Source organism: Zootoca vivipara, chromosome 5 (assembly GCF_963506605.1).
Source record: "Zootoca vivipara chromosome 5, rZooViv1.1, whole genome shotgun sequence".
In the NCBI taxonomy this organism is placed as follows: Eukaryota; Metazoa; Chordata; class Lepidosauria; order Squamata; family Lacertidae; genus Zootoca; species Zootoca vivipara.
The window spans coordinates 46203909-46224246 of NC_083280.1; the positions used below are offsets into that span (position 1 = coordinate 46203909).

Sequence of the window (20338 nt, forward strand, 5' to 3'; positions counted from 1 at the left end):
CTAATTGTGGTTGTTTAGCTAAACAAGCTTTTCATCAACTTATTTTTAATGATCTCCTGATAAAGCTATTGCTGCTATTAAAACTTTTGGAACTTTTCAAAATGATACTGAGATAAATAATGTAATAATATGCCCTTTCTTTCTTTCTTTCTTTCTTTCTTTCTTTCTTTCTTTCTTTCTTTCTTTCTTTCTTTCTTTCCTACTTCCATCCCTAAGGGAAAAGGAGAGAGCCTTGAGTAACATAGAGCATGACTACCAAGGAACAAGAAGCAGAGCTTCACGCTTCACTGGAGGTGGTTTCACGCTTAGCAACCCACCTCCCAAAATTGTGGCCTAACACTATTGCATCATTAAACCTCATCCACTACAACGGAAAAGAGACATTGGCATGTCCAGCTGAACTAAAATGTTTTTGAATACAGATTAGATAACATTACGGTTTTTAAAATAATTAGTAGCAAAATATTTCTTCAAGGTTACTTTGTTCTTCTTTAAAGGTAGCATTCTGGGATAAGCAATGCTATTTTTTATGCCCAGTTAGTTGTTGAATGCTGCCCATAATGACTCCCCATCCTATAGATTTATTTGGAGCAGATATTTTGGTTTTTACAGTTTTTGTTGTACTTCTAAGTACTCAAGACTAGAAGTAAGTTCAGTTGAAATATGAACAATATGAAGTGATACATGCTTCCAAGTAAATATATTGCATGTAGAATTGTAATCAACTGTAAAAGATCTATACTTATATTGGCTTCAACCTCTTCTTCAGCATGAAAAAACATGAAAAATAACTAGAATGCTAATCATTTAGCTGAAGAAAATATAAAGCTTAGAATTCGTCACTTTATTGGAACAACATTAATCTGTGAAAGTTTAAAGTCATACGTGTTAAACATTCTCAAAACTCATTAGGAACATTGGGAAGGTGTGTGATAATATTAAGCCCATACTGGTGAATGTATTTTTTTTAATGCTAGATAGCTAGTATGGTGGCAACATCTTTGACTGTACATATCAGTCTGTACATTTAGAGTATGCCTATCTTTCATTAATCTATTTCTCATGTATCGAATCTAGAGTCTAAATATAACAGGTATTTTCGTACCTGTTAAAAGGAAGACACTGATTTAGTTCTGCAACATTTAAAGATTGTTTACATTTTACATCATGTATACCTCCCCACACCAAAACCTTTTCAACCAAAGAGATTTAATTATCATTCATTAGCAAGCCGTTTAATAATGTCAATGTGTGAGGTGCTGAAGAATGGGGATAAGAGTTTAAAATACAATGACTTTGATGTATTCTTGCCTCAGGGACGAAAAACTCCCAGGAGAGATCCTGATAAATATTTCATTAAAAAAAAAAAACTTTTGCAAAGATATCGATCTTTTGTTTGGTGGAATACAGAATTCTATATTAAAGCCCCTTTGGAAAACTATTAATGTTAAGTGTTTATTTCACAGAAATCAAGTAATCTGTGATGGGGAATCATTTTGATTTTATATAAGGGACAAAGATACTTCGTTATTAGAGGAATTGTCATTGTCTTTAATTTCTGACGCAAATATTATTCTTGTTAGTGTCTCTGTCTTTCGTGTCTTGTTTCCTGAAGATACCAGTGAATACTTAAAATTATGTTTCTTAACATTTTCTTATCATCATAACAATCGACTCACTATAAACAAAATATGCAATGTACAACTCCTAGTATCTTGCTGCATTAGCTGCATGGACCAGCAGAGACTCATTTAGGTTGGAGCATCCATCTTAAACAATATTGCATTGGTGAATTAAATGCAATCAGAAATAGAGCATCTGAACCAGCTGTGTGGGTAAGCCCTTAGACATGTTGCCTTATGGGAGTCTGAATTTTTTATATTCTTTCCCAAAACATCTTCACAACTTTCTTAAAATGCTGTTATATGTGTTTATTTTGCTTTCTTCATAATGAAATTTGTTCGATCTCCATTCAGTAGAAATTGGAACAATACATAGTTGAAGGTGTAGCTGCTTTACCCTGGCACAATGCCATCAGAGTCAACAAAGCTAAGTTTATTAATACCAGCAGGTAATCTGGCATGTTTCTGTATAGACAGGTGGCTCCTCGTAGGATAAAAGGATGTATGCTGACTTTAGCAGAATCATTGCTCTCATTTCCCCCTACATCTTGACCCTTTTGCTAATGAAAGCAGCAAAAGCATAACTGAAACGTCATCTCAGGTTCCTAGTGAGCTCATATTTTCCAAGGATATTTGAGTCATTGTCCTGTATAATGTCAGCATGATCCAGCTAAAGAAAAGCACTTTTAACCTCTGTTGATTTCAACTGAGAAAGGCAATCATAAGGCTACGGTTCCTAATAAAACTTACCAGGAAGGAAATTCTTTTCAACTCAAGAGGATTAAACTTCAGAGAAAGCATATGTATGAGCAAGCTGAAAAGTGCTTTACTTCAGCTGAATCATTCCCAGCAGATTTTAAGGTTGGATAAATATGAATTTTTTTTTTGTTAGGGTCAAGCTGTGTTTGCTGATGTTCTGCAAAAAAGGAAAGGGGTTTGTGATGTGTGGCTGCAGCCCACTTGAATGAGTGCTCAATTACGGTAGAAAGAAAGGGGTTCAGATTTCAATCATTCCACGGTAAGAATGGTGTGTCTTGGTCAAATTGCTCTTTTTTTTTGGCAGTTCATATCTACAAAATGCAAATGGTCAAATTGCCTCCACACCAGCAATGAGCATGTGAGTCTGGTTTTGAGGTTAAAGGTCACAATTTAATTAAGGACCTACAAGGGAAAAAACTAGAAAAAAGTGTGGGTCAGCTACCTTAGTGAAGAGTAACATCCTTTTCCTTTAACATCCATGCTCAGCACCTTTAATCTGTCTGGTAACTGATCAGTGCCCTGATAGCCTGTTCACTTAAAACTGCAAGCTAAGGAGCAGAACCATCTCCCCTTGCTGTCTAGCATTCAGAGGGATGGTCTCATCAGCATCATATCCACTCCCCATAAGGTTGGTAAGCTATAATGATGGGAGTGGGTGTACATCCCTTCACCAAATTTGTGCCGCTCAGTGCTCACCACTGAAGCGAAGCCAAGTCCCCTCCATGGCTGCAGCACATGCTTGTTTTGCTGGAAAAGCCAATTGAATTGATCAGCAAATCTTCATATTTGCAGTATGGAGTAGGTGAAAAAAGATGGTTTCAGCAGTCACCCCAAAATTTCCTACTTTGCTCCTAATGGCAGCTGACTAATCTCACATGGCAAAAAGGGACGGATGATGCAGGACAGCTTATACAGGCAGCCTGATTTTGTCACACAGATGTTGTTAGGGCTGCCATACATCCACATTACTGGGATTTCAAAGCCAAGTCAATTTGGCGTTTTTGTATATTTAAAAAATCTTCTTTAAAAGCTCAACAACTTTCAGTGTGTCCTGGCTTTTGTTTTTTGAAATATAGTGTGAGACTTTCACAGTGCCATTTCCAAAGGGTGTTGGGGGCAAACATGGGAGTAAAAAGTGCCTGGTATCTTTTTAAAAACAAACAAGACACATTTGGTGAGCTCATTTCTTAGAAAATTGATATAAAGCAGTTTCTGCTCAGAAAAGTACCTCATTCATTAGACTATAATTAAAGGTCAGATGTTAGGGAATGGACATAATGGTGCAGAAGGGGATGAAGCTGTCAGGTTTGGAGTCTGGTTTGGGGCCATGTGGGCAGCAGGTAAGTGCCAGCATCTCAACAGATGCACATTTCTAGGGCTGTCAACCCAGTGCCCTTTACAAAACTGAAAATTCAAATCAAGGAGTATCAAGAGGAAATACATGCCAGTGTTGTTTCTCTGATCAAGAGCTTCACCTCATGTCTTCTCAGGGGATCTCTCTCGTAATTTACTTCAGTGCTTCAGGGCAAGTGATTTTCCATCTGCCTTTATCATCTGCCAGCAAGCCAACCTTACTGTGAGCAGTGTGTGCTTTCGGCACCTTTCACCTTCTCACATTGGTATCCCTTGAACTCAGCTCCAGGCCCAGAATGCAATTCTAATATTCTTTGTCTGTTTTATTTACCTCTGTGACATTTTCTCGGCATGTGGCAAAGTGTGGTTTGGATTAGATGAATATGCTGAGGTTTGCGGTAAATACCTTCAACTCTGTGATTAGATCCCCTCATCCTTCAAAATACACTATTCCAAAATATCCAGTGAGCTCTTAATAGCTAACAAATTTATCTTGGCATGAGTTTTTGTAGACAAGATGAACACTTTTGCCACATTAAATGTGTTGATCCTTAAGGGGGTACCTGGGGCCAGTCGAGGGCATTTTTATTCAAGAGACAGAACAGCAAATTGTGCTGCTGCTTCTCTAAGTCAAGGTGCAGGTTGGCAAGCTATGGTAGCACCTGAGAGAGAAAACCCCACAAGCACCCCTCTTTGGAAAGAAAAATGCAACAGTAGTAAATTTTAAAGTTACAAATTGGTGCCGTTTCATGACGCCCACATCAATTCTGTCTGATAATAGGGCTACCCTCAGAGGCACAGGACTATTTTAATGCTTTACTGCAGCTTGAGCTAGCACAAATTCGAAGTTCCCTCCCTCCCTTTCTTTCTGGCCAAAGTATATTGAACTATCAGTTTCATTGATAGCAAACCCAGTTGTCACCTGACCAGTTTTAAAACAGTTTTGGTTTTGCCCACTCCTTACTAGAAAGTTTATTTCACTAGTAAGTGGTGATTCAGAATGTGCATGCATTTAAATGAAATGTGTTATGCCAGTCAAGAACCACTGTCCTTGCAGGAAATGGCTTCCAAAGCAATTCAGGAGATACCCACCAAAGATGCAACGCATGGAGGGTAACCTGAGTACCAAATTGGAATTCCAGGCTAATCACACAACATTCTGTCACTATCATGTCTGCTTTCAGGTGAGTTTGTGTGTACTGTTTCAGTGAGATGATTGTCAAGGTAGTTGTGCATGTGTCCACTGTTCATAGCCTGAAGAATTTACTCTGATGGTTTGTTTTTCTTATGGCAGCTGATGAGATCAGATTTGTAGGTCGCCACCTGGAACCTGATTAACATGCCTGTAAAATGGAATGCTAAACCTGACTACTAGCCAACTTTCAGGAAAAAAAAGATAATTGACCTCAGGAAACTGCCTTTGGCAGTCTCTTTATTATATTTATTGGGGTGTCCCACAGACCAATTACTTTTCACAATGGGCCTTTTATGAAGCTATCTAGTTTAAAATGGATTTTTAGAAAGACTAGTTGTAAAGGAGATTGGAATCCCAAAACAAGCTCAGTAGAGTGGTTTATTATTATTATTATTATTATTATTATTATTATTATTATTTCTTTGGTTGGAATAACCTGGAAAGGAACATATCTTGAACAATAAACCTGCTAGATTACATTGTTGTCTAAGTCCATGGCAATTGATTAAAAGAAAAAATTTGCATGTAGTGCAGATGCACATGCAGTATTGAATCCATCAAGATGACCTGAGAGAAAACATGGGATGCCAAGTTTTGTTCTTCTTCCAAACAAGGTAAGTGCAAGGATTCTCATTCTTTTTTAGTTAGTTATTTAAAAATATATACGGTATATTCAAAACTCTCATTCATTCAACAGCTTCCAGGGTAATGCACAATCATAAAAATACAATATAATAACGTCCTTTAAACAACAATAAAACTGAGAGGCAACATAAATGCAAAACTGCTAAGCAGAACAGACACCATAAAAACAATTTAAAATGTCTGGGCAAATAAAAATGTCTTAATCTGGCACCTAGGCCTGAGGGTGCTTGCAAAACAAATAGCTCTATGATTCGAGCTGAGCCACCTATTGCAAGGGGATTTGTATTCAAGGAGTTCAAGACAATGCATATTATTTATTTATTAGATGTATACCCTGCACGTTCCTCCAAAGGTGCCCAGGGCAGCAAACATATCAATACTAATACAATTAAAACTTCTAAAAAAACAGTTTAAGGCTCCTAAAAGTAATCACCTCCCAAATTAATAATTTCAGGGTTGCCAGGGACATAACTTTAAGCAATCAAATGCCTGGGTAAACAGGAGGGAGGGAGCAAGAGCTTGGCAATGGCGTATGGCGGCCTCGCGGTGCCCATCACCACCATGAGCATGTTCTGGGCAGTGGTTGGTGGCATCCTGCCATGGTTTGTGCCCAAGGGGCCTAACTGTTGTGTTATCAACACAATGTTGGTGACATGTGCTGTCTGCTGCTACCTCTTCCAGCTGATTGGAATCCTGGCTCAACTGAACCCTCTCTTCGGAGAGTGAAGTAATTTCAAAAAGTGAAGTAATTTGATATCTGAAGTACCATTGGCCCTTAACTGATGTGCTCTTCTACTGCAGTTTGTGAACTGGGATATGAAGATATTTTCTCTATGTAAATCCCCATGGATCCAAAGATGCCTTCTAATGTACTTTGAATCTGACCATGTCTGCTCAGTGCCTTACTGTTTGTTCTATTACAAGAAATGTTTGCCTAATCTTGTTGCTTTTTCACCTAAGTGCCTAATAGATATCCATATCTCTACTCAGTACAACGTTGTGCTTGAATTTCAAGTATTATAAATAATATTCCACCCCTCTTCTCTGCACTGACAGTGGCTAGATGGAATTGAGAATTGCCTCTGAGCACTTATTTGCCTTACCAATTTTCATACTAGGCTGTCTACTGATCCAGTTTACAAGCTGAGTCTGAATGCTGTGTCTGATAACTTTTAAAAATATGATTGCGTTCCTCAAAGCTGAAATAAAATTATTTTCTGCTTTTTTTAAAAAAGCATTGGGTAAGCAGGTATTTTTTTAACCTTTCTGCTTAAATGTTAATACTGAGGGAGACAGATGCACCTCACTAGGGAGGGCATTCCACAAATGGACTGAGGAGGCCTCAACATGGGTCACCACCAATGCTCAGTGCATCAGTGGTGGCACCACCAACAGGGTCTCTCCCACCAATTGTTGGGCCTGAGATGGTTGATATTAGGAAAGGTGCTCTTTCAGGTACTTGGGTGCAAGGCATTTAGGGCCTTGAATTACTAATATCTTGAATTGGGCCCAGTAGCTCACTGGTAGCCTGTGTAGCCCTCTAATGACCACTGGCACATGGTCCCATTTGGCTGCCCCACTTACTAACTTAGCAGTCTCATTCTGCACTAGCTGCAGCCTCCAGGACAGCCCCACATAGAGCGCATCACAGTAGTCAAGGCAGATGGTCACAAAAGCATGGGCAACTGAGGCCTGTCTATCCTGATCCAGGAACAGACATACATAGCTGATGAACCAGCTTAAGCTGGGCATAAGCACTCCTGATCACAGAAGCCATCTGATACTCCAATGACAAATCTAAATCCAGGAGAACTCCCAGTCAACAGATCTGTTCCTTCAGTGGAATTATAACCCCTCCATCCATATGATGTTTATGGATTATGTTTTATCCAAGCCCCACCTATTTATTTCAAATATTTGTAAGCTGCTTTTTAAACTAAATGTCTTCAAGGCAGCTAAAAAGAATAGAGTTGTGAAAGCGTACCTAAATTATTACTGGTAAGTGCTAATTAACAGAGACTTTAAGCATTGCAGCAGAAACAATAGGAAGCTAATCACAGCAAGCCAAAAGCCAACCAGAAGCGAATTGGGCTAATCCTACTCAGTTTCAAAGATAGAACTCAATGTTGGCCATTATAAACCAGGTAAAGTGGGAAACAAACTTATGTAGCATGGATAATGTCCAGGGGATCCCAGTGTGATCTAAAGTTAGTCACAGAGGAGCTATCAATGTTTGGAGCTTCCCTGCCTCACTCTGAGAAACATGAAGATGACCTCCACTTTTCTGTTGCATAACCTGTTTACCATCACAATTTCATGGAACCTGGAAAGTCTGGAGCTCAGAAGCCAGGGCCAAATCAATGAGCCTGAAGACCAAAACAAAAACAAAGAAGCCACAAACAAAGAAGCAAGTGGAGACTCAGAAGGTGAGAGAAAGATGAGGAAAAGTCAGCAAAGAGAAGTAGCTTAACATTGCTGCAGCACTTTCCGTGTCCTACTTTGGCTTTTGTAGCACTGAATGATCATTGGACTGTCAGTGAGAAACAGCAGCAAACCAAGAAACGAGTTCCATGTTACACTGCAATATAGTCACCTTAAAATCTCACTGCTAGAGTATTTTCTTGTACTGCTTAGCATGTTCGTATTGAGATGCCTCATCCAGTGGATTCCAGATGGTCAGGGCTTGAGGGATCTAAATACATTTAACAAGTTCCTTAAATTCACACATTGCAGCTCCTCCTCCTTTCATCTAGGCAAATTGAGATAAAATAGTAGAGGTGGGAATGGAGTGTCACGGGCAAATTATACAAACAGAGAGACTATTTCCAGAGACAGATGGACCGTAACTCCCCTGTAATTTAATCGTATCGTATTGAAAGTGGTGGGGTATGAAAGCCAATTCAGAATGTGAAAAGTGCTGGAGAAAATAATGTGCTGGGTGCTTAAAAAAAGAGAGAACAATTTGCACTTTGGGAACTTTTCAGAGTTTAAGGAAGAGAGAAAATTACACAATATACGGTACACAAACACCCCAAATGGACAGTTTAAGGTGAAGAATATCAAGTTTGTGATGGCTACCAACTTGGATGACTTTAAAAGAGGATCAGATAAATTCATGGAGAACGAGGCTATCAATGGCTACTAGCCATGATGATTATGAACTGCCTCCACTGTTGGAGGTGGTCTGTCTCTGAACACCAGTTGCTGGGAAACTATGGGTCCACCAATGGAAGTATTGCCCAACCCACTTTTTGCCAACTTGTAAAATGTTGGGGTGGTATCCAGCAAAGTAGCTCAACTAGTATAGAAGGGTTTTTTTTCCTACACAACAGAATGTTCCCTCCCTCTCCTCTTTCTACATGTCATCATAAATATGTTCTGGGGCTTCCTTCCAACCCTCAAGAGCAGATCTGTTGAGGGCCCAGAGGGTTTGTGGGGAGAGAAGGAGAGTAAGTTCTATTATGCAAGCAGAAATCCTTGCAGTAGTAGAAGTATTCATTGGACACTGCCCTTGGTAAAAAGAATTCACCCTCCTTTGTGGACCCCACTCTATGCACACTTCCATCTGACAAGAGAGAAGACCCACAGAAGGAAATAGAGTGGTGGTGATGCAGAGAGATTTATGTTGAAGAAAAGAAAGCAAAATATGGATGGCATAAGTGTTGCTAATTACAGTTGCTATGTCTTGATGAAACTGGCAAACAATTTGTAAACCTTTCCAGACTGTAGACCAGGCATAGGCAAACTCGGCCCTCCAGATGTTTGGGGACTACAACTCCCATCATCCTTGACCACTGGTCCTGTTAGCTAGGGTTGATGGGAGTTGCAGCCCCAGAACATCTGGAGGGCCAAGTTTGCCTATGCCTGCTGTAGACGTTGGCAATATGATCATGCTCAAAATGCAGCTTCTGAACTAGCTTCAAGGGAAGCCTCACACAGAAAGCTACAGTAGCCCAACTTTGAGGTTGCCAGTGTGGGGGTCACTGTAGTGTGGTGCTACAGAAAGATAACACTCTGTTGCTTTGGGAGGAGTTTTCTGGAGATACAAGGTATGTGACAACTCCTGAAATACCTTTGCTGTTTGCTAGCATGATTAGGTCAGTTAGCTTTTCAGACATCTGAAAGTCAGTTTCAATTTAGAGAGAAACTCTAGCGAAAGGGCTTTTTTGTCACAGCTATAGTCCCACAAAAACATACAAGAATACAGAGTTAGAAGAACATTTGTATGGCATGCTAAGATTATTCCACTGCTTTTTCTGTGGAGAAATTGTGCATAGACAAAGTTTTCTTTTTAAAAAATACAGTGAATCATTCATGTTTGTACTGTTTTGCAAAGAAAGATTCATGACTATCAGAGTTCGGGTCTGGTATTAGATTTATATGTATGAACTGAGATAAAGTATTTTAAAGCTGGAATGTATATTCAATCAGGCAGCATTTTACTGTGTTTTACTGTAAATTGGTTTGATGTTGAAATGTTTATTCCACTATTGTAAAATAATTTATTTGTCCCTTCCACTTCTCTGAAAACAAAACTGAAGTCTTAAACATTATTAGTCAATGGTTATTTTAAAGATTGGTATTAAAGTTTAAAAGTAAATAAAAAGGAGAATGGACTTTCTGACTTTCTTGCAGTTTTGTGCGGTGTATTCTGAGATATTGACTCTAAATAGCAGAAATGCAATGCATTTGTTTGAGCAGAGGGTCTGGACCTCCAGTTCATTTTTAATTGACTACCATTCAGACATAGCCTAGACCAAACGGTGCCCAGACAAGGATATATTTGGTGCTTCTTCCACTTACTCAACTTTTAATTATCTTTTTTAAATAACTGCATTTGTAGCTCCTTTCACAACTTTGATGCATGATTTGCATGCATGATTTATCCCTATAACAGCAGGTGATAATGTGCATGCATGGATCACGTCAGAATTCTAACATGCACAGCAATTGATGAACAGGCACAGATGATGTGAATTCTCCCCTTCCCACGCACACAATGATAGCATGATGTTGGCAACACAGGTCAGCAATGTCAGCTTTACAGCTGTTCATACTGTTTGTTTCGGCTGTTAACAACCTGAGAGTACCCTGTTCCCTGGTCTGGCACCCCGGACTATCACTGGCTCTGCTAGCAATTACTATGTGAGAGTGCTTGTGTGTGAATCAGATTGCCAAGTATGTATTTACAAAATACTGGTTCCTTGGGTGGCAACAGGGAACAACACAGTGGATCAAATCTTAGAGGAATCTGGTGGTTCAGGGCAGAGTCATGAAAAAATAGGATGTGTTGGGAAAGGGCTAAAATTTCCATGAACTTTGTTTTTCGTAGTAGGTTGGTACATCGGCACATTACGTTGAGAAGGGAGTTATAATGACGAGTGGTTCTGGATGCCTTAAGGCAGGGATAGTAAATGCCATTGGCCATGCTGGTTGAACCTAATGGGACCTGGAGTCTTAACAATACAGTGGAACCTTGGTTTTCAAACTTGATCTATTCCGGGAGTCTGTTCAACTCCTGAAACTGTTCAAAAACCAAGGGGCAGCTTCCGATTGGCTGCAGGAGCTTCCTGCACTCAATCAGAAGCTGCGAAAGCTGCATCGAATGTTCAGCTTATGAAAAATATTCACAAACCGCAACACTTCCGGGGTTGCGGCGTTTCAGAGCAATTTGTTCTGGAGCCAAGCCGCTCGGGAACCAAGGTACCACTGTATAAGGAGGTCACTACAGCTGCCCTTGTTTTAAGGGGATACAGGATACAGGACAGGAGGATATGTATGTATCGTGGGGCAGGGGTAATGCCTGATCCTAGATTGTGGGCTGTGCAAAATAGGTATAAAAGATATTGTGACATTGGTTTAAAAGGAGCTTTTGGAGAGCAGCAAAGACTAGGGGAAACAGTGGAGTAGAGAAACTGAAGAGAGAACTAAGGAAGATGAGAGAAGGAAAGAAAACGGATAGATTAAGCAGAGAGAAGGGTTGGCTCTTGATAGACTGAAAAGACCTGTTTACAGGTAGGTAGCCGTGTTGGTCTGGGTCGAAGTAAAATAAAAAAATTCCTTCAGTAGCACCTTAAAGTGCTACTGAAAAGACCTGTGATAAGAATGTCTATTCAGCTAGCAATACTGAATTGACTTTTTTTTTTAGTTGTTCATTTATTCAACAAATCCACTGTTGCCAAGTAACAGTTGTTTTAAACATTCATTAATTGTTATAATTGTTCATTAACTGGCTGCCTTAGCAGTTTCTAATATTATGAGATAAAGACTTATCATTAAAAGGTATGATCAGAGCAACAAGAGAAGTGAATGCTTTGCTTAGTAGCATGCTGGATTGAGATGAGGGGTTCAAGGTGAAACAATGCAGGACCAGAGAGGAGAAAACTTCTTTAGTCTGAGAGACAACCAAGGCATGGACCAGGGTTTCACTGAGAAGACAGAAAGGAAGGACATGTTTTTGAAACATTTTAATAAGAGAAGCAATGTGATTTGGTGAGGGGCTTAATATGGGGGACAAAGCAGACAGAGGAGTCAAAACCAAAACTATGTGCCTGTTACAAAGTGGATGGTGACATTTTAATTGATGTTGTATGTGAGGAGGAGGACTGAGGGAAACATGAGACTTTCGTTTCATGATTAGAAAGAATAGTTGTATATTGGCAATACTGCATTCCTGCCTCTTCCCATTTTGCAGCTATGCCTTCTGAGGCATGGATAATTGTTGTTAATAATAAGAATAATTTCAAAAAAATAGTACTAGGGTGTCATGCAGAATGTTATGTACTATCTACCTATCTATATACACTTATAGGCAGAGAAATATAAATACAGTACAGAAGGCATAAAGAGTTTCAAAAAGTCTCTTGTGCGCATGATCTTCCTTTGCGACGTGACTGCAGTTGATGTCGCAGTATGATTTATTTCCCAAGGACTGCAGCAAACGGTGTAAGTGCATACAAGATAATCGTGTTGGTGATGGACGTACAGGAGGAATAATGCATTGTGCATAATAAAGAGGCATCTAAAAATAGCAAATGGTTTGTCTTCGGTTCTGTACAATGGTAAACATGTTAACATATAGATTTCATAAAGTGTATTGATTCTAGGTTTGTTCAGCTACCCGTTTATGTCTGCTGATGAAAATCTGCTGACCCTGCCTCATTTTAGTAACTTCTCCCTCTGCTCCATTTTCAGCTGCCATTCTCTGCTAGTATACTCTCTCTAAATACAGTTGCTTACTCATCTTTTATTATAAAATGTATTGAATTGTTCTCTGAATGAACAACTTGTAATATTCAGATGACAATAGAGGCAGTGTAACAAATTTTATCAAGGGATTTTAGGAGGGTAGAACCACTAACATTTTTCACTGTAACTACATATTGATATGCAGCAATTAGCTGGTAAAGCTTTTAATGGCATAGAGATTGCTGTTATCACCAGCTAATTGCAGTGCTGCTGTTGAGGGCACACTTACAGAGACTGGTTGGAAAGTTGGCAACCCTGTAGGAGGGATTAATTTCACTACTAAGGTCTGTTCAGGTGTTATGCATGAAGAGGGAGTGGCAACCCAAATAGGGGCCATGAGGCTGCAATGCATATGCCAGCCTTGTCCTCAACACCTCCATCCATTCTACCTGTACCCTTTCTGTGTGGATTGGGAAGAGCTCCTTGAAGAAAAGCTAGGATATAAATGCAACAAATACCTAATAAAAACATGCTTAAAGGTCTCCCCATGTTTTGTAACCATGCATTATCAGAGACCCTAATTTTTTGATAATATGAACATTAATTATAATGTACATATTTTAAAAAAATTAAAAAGATGGCATCCAATCAATGCCTAATGCTCTGTAGAATTCCCATGATGAAATTGAAGTGAAGCAGTATGAAAGTAAAAAAAATGTAGCCCAGGTTAGAGATAAGGGGAAGTCGATATGTAATGGAAGATGCAAAGTATTGGATTATTGAAAATGAAGATGTATAAGTAAACCAGAAAGAAGTAAGGTTCAAAGCAAGGTAGGTTGTATTCGAATTTGTATTGGTGTTTGCGTGTGTATACATTTTGTTTGTATTTTATATTGAAGTTTTGTTTTAAATTTGTTTTAAGTTAATAAAGGCAGTTTTAAAATAAAAAAAAACAATAAAAAAAATCAATGCCTAATGCATACAAAGTCCTTTTGGAACTAATTGTAAATGGTTCTAGAATGTATAAGCTCAGAGAGACAGCTGTATCTTCTGAAAAGTCCTTGGTATAGCAAACTTGTACTAGGCAGCAGATGGTAGCCATTTTTCAAATTAATTCTTATTGCCATCTGAATCTGCTGTTAGCCTGGTATGTGTATATACAATAGGGTTTTGTAATCTCTTGCTTTTCCCATTAGCCATGTTATGCTTGGCCATCTACTCTGTGCTAATGCAACTGAAGAAGAAGAAATCCTCCACAGGCAATGGTGCCAACTTTGGTTTGGCAACCCTGTTCCCCTTCCAGACCCCCAGTTTCCCCCCCTTCCCTCTAATTCCCCTCCATCACTGTTATAAAACATTCCCAATATTGTGCTAGCAGAAATAATGCAAAGTAAGCAAATATGGCATAGCAGGTTTGTAGAAATTTTAATTCCAGGGGCTTCCTTCATGAAAGTTTTGAATATTTTTAGTGCCAGAGACATCCAGATCTGGCAATAATATCCTCCTTTTTTGAAAATTAGCCTATCACCCCTGAAATGAGGTGTTTCAGCGGCAATAGGGGGGCAGAGTTTGGGGACATGACCTTCCAGAAAGTGGAGATTGATTCACTTTCTCTTTATTTTTTATGAGCACCAGCAAAGCCTTAATTGAATTATACCAGCTGGCTTGTTTTTATTGCAGCCCTAGCAGACCTTCTGTATTCTGCTCCCTCCAACCGGAGTTTTAGCAGACCATACACTCCATACTAGGTCACAATCCCTGCTCATGGTAGGGCTATTTCTGGGAGGGTGATCTTGGGATGCTCACAATAGCATAATAAGTAGCTTGGACCCAGGAGCCCTTCTGATTTTCTCAGTGCTGATCGCCTGACAGATGCCTGGAGTCAATGCATCATCAGTGCATTGAGTCACAGCAGCGAAGTTATTAACAACTGATTTGTGTGGAAGCAAAGCTGGCCACAGTAGTTATCATTTCTCCTAATAGTAAACATTGAGTGGTTTTTAGACAATAATGGAACTTCCATGATTTTGGTGTGCATCGCTCAAAAGGAAAGCATTACTGTCAGCTATTTGCTTCCTTTCCACCACTCCTCCCCCCTTTTAACTACCACAATGTTGAGCCCTATTCCCTCCCTTGAAGAGCACAAAAGAGCTTTTCCTTTCTTTTGTAGTGTGCATGTTTGTATGTTGTTTTAATCTGATCACGTTAGCTTTGGACTTGAATGCAAGGAATCTTCCTCTGAAGGCATGGAAGAGTAGAGGATATGTACACTTCTAACGATATCCATGACCTGGGAACATGGATGGCAGATTGAGAGTATATGGGTAAAAGATGTAGGAGAAGAAAACAACAACAGTGACCTTACTGTGAGTTTCTGATGTCTGGTGGAACTCAAACTCTGCCAAGAATGTAAGGTCCAACAAATTCCTCTACTGCCTCACTGGCAATTTCATTTCTCAGAAGGTGGAAGCTGCAGCAAGGGGATCATCTATCTTGGACCTGGTCCTCACCAACAGGGAGGAACTCATCAATGAAGTAAAAGTACAGGGAACCTTGGGAAGAAGTGATCACGTCCTCTTCGGTTTCATGATCCACAGGCAAGTGAAAGCTTAAGGTGGTCAAAGATGGATGGGAGTTTCTTAAAGGTGAAATACTGAAGGCACAAATGCAGACAATTCCAACAAGAAAGAAGAGTGAGAGGCACATAAAGAAACCAGTGTGCCTGTGTAATGAGCTTACAAATGAGCTGAAATTAAAAAAAAAATGCATGTATAAGAAATGCAAGAAAGGGAAAGGCATAGGCAACCTCTGGCCCTCCAGATGTTTTGGCCTACAATTTCCATGATCCCTAGCTAACAGGACCAGTGGTCAGGGGTGATGGGAATTGTAGTCCAAAACATATGGAGGGGTGAAGGTTGCGTATGCCACATATAGCCCATAGTTGCAGGGAGATGGTGCCTTAGCTGAGATTTCTGCATTGCAGGAGGTTGGACTAGCTGACTATTGGGGGTTCCTTCCAACTCAACAATTTTATGACTGGCAGGTGGGAGGTCTCACCCAGCTGTCAAAATGGCCTATGGAAGAGGGTTGTCAGGAAAGTCAAAGGATCTGGCTGGCTGGGAGGATCCTGTTCCCCACCCCCGGCCTTGATGGAAAAAGAAGGGGGCAGAGAGGGCAGAGAGGAGAAGGAGGCCAGAACCAGAGCTTCAGACCAAGCTCTAATAGCATTGCAGCCTTTGTGTTATGACCTTGCAGATGTGCAGTTGCATTTCCACATATAATGGCTGTTGACATAGTTCTAGAGCTGGTGTGGGGAACATTTGCTCCTCCAGATGTTGCTGAACTATAGAGCCCATCAGTCCCAGCTACCATGGCCAATGACCAGAGATGATGGGGATTGTAGTTCAGCAACATCTGGAGAGCCAAAGGTCCCCATACCTTTGGGATAATTGTAGTGTGATAAACCCTCCCCCTTCACTTTTTAAAAATAAGGTAGTTGTAGAAAGTGGACAAATCAATGAGATATTGCTAGGATTTAGGTTAGGAAAAAGGAATGAAAAAAACCATTGCAAGGTAAGTGGTACTGAACAGGGCTTTTCATGTTCTTACAAAGCAACTGATATAAAAACTAAATTCAAAAAATGTTTACAAGGTGCAGGCATAGAGGAGAATTGAGTGCTTCAGTGCTTATTATTTTCTTTTTTTAAAAAAAACCCAGTCATACTCTCACAGTACTGTACAGCAGGGGTCTGAACGTTCTGCAGATGCACAATGATTATGAAAAGGATAACAAAGGACAATGTGAAAATAAACCAGACTATTAAGGACTTCGGGAGAGAGCTTTGGGTGCGGGCCCATTCTGATGTGCTAAGCATGGTGCAAATTGGACTCCTAGCGCAATCCTTTCAATGTCTGTTCAGAAGTACTATTGAATTCAATGGGGATTGCTCCCAGGCACATGGCATGAGGATTGCAGTCTTAGGGCAGTTACACACTACGGGTGCTAGAAGTTGTATCTCTGTGAAGGGTAAACTACACTTCCTTAGATTCTTTGGGGAAAGGTATGCACTTTTAATACCTGTGGAGTGTGCTTTAAATGAATGGTGTGGGTCTGCCGGTAGCCTTTCTTTCCCTTCATAGAGCTTAGAGGCATGCTGTAAATTATCGGTGGGTACTAAATGAGTGAAGCATGAGTTGAAAGCTAAAGTCCTTTATTCTTCCTAATTTTCATCTACACATAGACCATTTCTCTTTCAAGTGGCACATTTTGACCAAGATCTATTTTATTTCTTTTAGGACAAATCATATCCACTGCACTGTATTCTTTGGTAGTAGTAGCAGGAGAAGTACATGATCCATAGTGTGAGATTTATGTCCTCCTCTCCCCACCGAGTGATGAGTTACCCCAGGCTCCTTCTATATTTCAGGTAAATCTTTCCCTGGGCTGTGGCTTCCCAATAATTACTTTTTTTTAAGAAGAGAGGGTGACACACTGTTGTAATGTGCCTCTTGACAGCTTACCTACCATGTTCTGCATCAGATGTAGCTTCCAAGAGGAGTGTCATGTAACTGCAGCTTCATGTTCCAAGAGGAGCTTCATGTATGTGGAATATTTGTTTCACTTGTACACCTGCAATTCACTATAGCTTTTATTTATCAAAAATTCCAAGTGATTCTATCATCCTCCTGTGCACAATGGCCACTTTTACATTAACTTCTTGTTCTTTTAGGAGCTAGTGTTCTTTCCAACAATTAGGGTGCTTCCAATCCCGCAGTCTTTTGGGAAGACTTGCTTCTGCCATGTGAATAAGGAATTGATGTTTGCATTAGGACAATGCTCATTGCATTGCTCACCAAAGTCCTTATTACAGGTTCCATGAAAAATATTTATTTTTCAACATTTGTAAGCAATGCAACCAGACAAGTATCAAACAAAGGCGCTAGATGCCCAGCAAACCTGGGAAACAAATGCAGCACCGTTTCAAATCCCATAAACATTTCACTAAAAAGGTACTTATTTTTCTATGCTTGTTTAAACTGCTTCATCTTTAAGTCATCCATGGCTTTCTCTATGTCGGTTATTTAATGATTTCCTGACCCACCCCCCTGGCTCCTGTGGCCAATTTGCTAACCAGTGTGGTTATTTTTATAATACTGCTGTCTCCAGTCCTTGTTCTAGTGTCTGATGTCTCATTTTTCAATTCAATAACAAGGACATCTTTCTTTTTTTAGTCTTGTTAGATCACATAGTGAAAATTATTATGTCACCAACGTAGGAATTATGTATTGGGAGAAGTGCTTGTACATATGTTTTACTTGTAAGAATTACGTCCTCGATGATGAAAATACGATTGCAGTGTTGAAACAGTATATGAAATTGAAAGAATATCCAGGTTGTGCCATCCAGGGAGGACTTTTCAGCTGATATCCAGGGCTCACTCATCAGAATCACCAGGTTGCCCTTTTCCAACTCGACAATATCCTTTTTGAGGTGAGGTGACAAAATAGCACTTGGTGCTAGAGACTGTGGGAACCTTGCCACATAGGCTGTTTATTCCACTTCTATTATTGTGCTTTACTCTGTTGCTTGAAGAACACGAAGACTTATAAAGACTTATCTTTCTGCCCAGGTTTTCCATGACCCATAATATTAGATGCTGTCTTATGTGTTTGAATCCCCTGCATTATGTGTGTTTTCATAGAATCATAGAATTGTATAGTTGGAAGGGACTCCAAGGGTCATCTAGTACAACAACCTTCAATGAAGGAATGCTGCCCACAGCCATCCGGGGGGGGGGGAGGGCTTGAACCACCAACCTTCTGGTTAACAACCAGATGTGCTGAACATTGTGCCACCTGAGTGAGGTCATTTTATTTGCTTTTATATGCTTTTACATGTATTTATATGTTTTTTTGTTTTATTGGCTTTAGGTTGTATTCTTGTTTCAAGGATATTGTTTGTTTTGTTACATTGAATACCATTCATGTTTTTTAAATAATAATAATAATAATAATAATAATAATAATAATAATACACTAAGTGATTTATAATTGCTTTAAAATTAATAAATAATTATGAGCATAGCATCACAAGTGTAAACTCTGGTGTAGTGCTTGCCATAACTAAATTCTTTGGCAGTTTAATGTATTTCAGAATAATAATCTCTGGACATAAGCAAAAAAGCAACAATTACACTGAAATATGGTTTGCCTCTTTGGTTTGGATGCAAAGCTCCACAAGGGCAGGGGCGTAGGAAGGGGGGCGGTGGGGGCAGTCCACCCTGGGTGTCATCCCAGAGGGTGGGTGACAACCCCCCCCGGGCGGATTGCTGCCGCGCCGCCACTCCCCCCGTGGCACCACTCCCCCCCCCCGTGGGCAGCTCGCCTCGCCCCCGGGTGCCCGGCATGCCTGAGTGGCTAGCTCCACCACTGCCCAAGTGTTGCATATTTGAATACAGCAAATGAAGGAAAGAGATAAAGACGAAAATACCATAACCTGCTTGAAAAGTGCAGCTCACTTCAGTTCTAATAATAGGCTCCCCACCCCATATCTTCTTAGAGAATGTACTTTCTCAACATGTCAGAGTTTTACTGACATTATCACAAGAAGAATTATGGAATTAAAAGGACAAATCCTTGGCTTGCTCTCTTTATGGCACTTTATGCTTCTTACAATCAGTTTTGGAACAGGAGCACATCAAACCTCCTTATAAAAGTTTATACTGCATATATATACTGTATATATATTGCTGATGAAGTGGCAGAGTTACATCTTCACATCCTGGAAATCACACCAGTCACATGGAGTTGAAAGATTTTTTTAAAAAAAGCCTGATCATTTAGGTGTTCCAGGCTCTATAAAAGAATAAATAATGGTTTGTGACAAAGAACAGTAATAAAATAAGTTTTTAAAAAATAAAATAAAAAAGGAGAGAACCTCAATCAAGTGAAAATCCAAAGGTTCGGAGTCATGGATAGAATGACTTGGTTTGATCTCCTGATCAAGTCGCAGATCAGTCACACGCAAGTGGGGATCTATTGTATCAACTTCAGTTAGGGAAACTGGATTTTTGAAGAAGACTTTAGAAGACTGTAGCGAAAGTGGACAGAAGGTAAAACTCCTCCGGTGGTAATTCAAGTGCAAGATTCTGTTTCCAGGTCTGCTGCTTCTTTGGTGCCATTGGAAGGATACTTGGGAGGATATTGACTGCACCTTTTCCCCAGCCTCATTGCTATGAACTGGTGCCGATCCTAGGCACCTTATAAAAACTCACTTGTTGCATGCAGAACCAGATAAACTTCTAATGTTGAAAGTGCTGCAATCTTAAACTCACTTTTCTAGGAAAAAGTCCCATTGAACTCAATGGAACTTCCTTTTCAGTTGGCATATCTACACTTATTTACAGAGCTGATTGCTGGTTACTATAGAACACATCCAAAGGCTCTCTTTAAAGCCTATTTATTTCACTGGTGCACATTTAAAAAGTATTTGAAACCCCATTCACATAAATGGGTGGAATTAAAAGTATATTGCTGATAAGTTGAAGCTCTTTTCAAGAACTGTGTGACAATGTTC

At 39.8% G+C, this 20338-nt stretch overlaps 2 protein-coding genes across 2 annotated transcripts in view; both read left to right on the forward strand.

The window, feature by feature from the left end:
* CFAP58 (cilia and flagella associated protein 58) overlaps window positions 1-3736 on the forward strand; it is a 94164-nt gene extending 90428 nt beyond the window's left edge. The window contains exon 18 of the mRNA XM_035133533.2: window positions 217-3736. Coding sequence (XP_034989424.1) covers window positions 217-337 — 121 coding nt within the window. The 3' untranslated portion in view covers window positions 338-3736. The remainder of the gene's footprint in view (window positions 1-216) is intronic.
* A 1615-nt stretch (window positions 3737-5351) lies between these two features.
* Window positions 5352-6798, forward strand: LOC118093892 (V-type proton ATPase subunit e 1-like). The gene is given in 2 exon segments (XM_060274197.1): window positions 5352-6297; window positions 6299-6798. Coding segments are annotated over 2 exon segments (282 nt in total). The 5' UTR covers window positions 5352-6099; the 3' UTR covers window positions 6383-6798.
* The last annotated feature ends 13540 nt before the right edge of the window (window positions 6799-20338 follow it).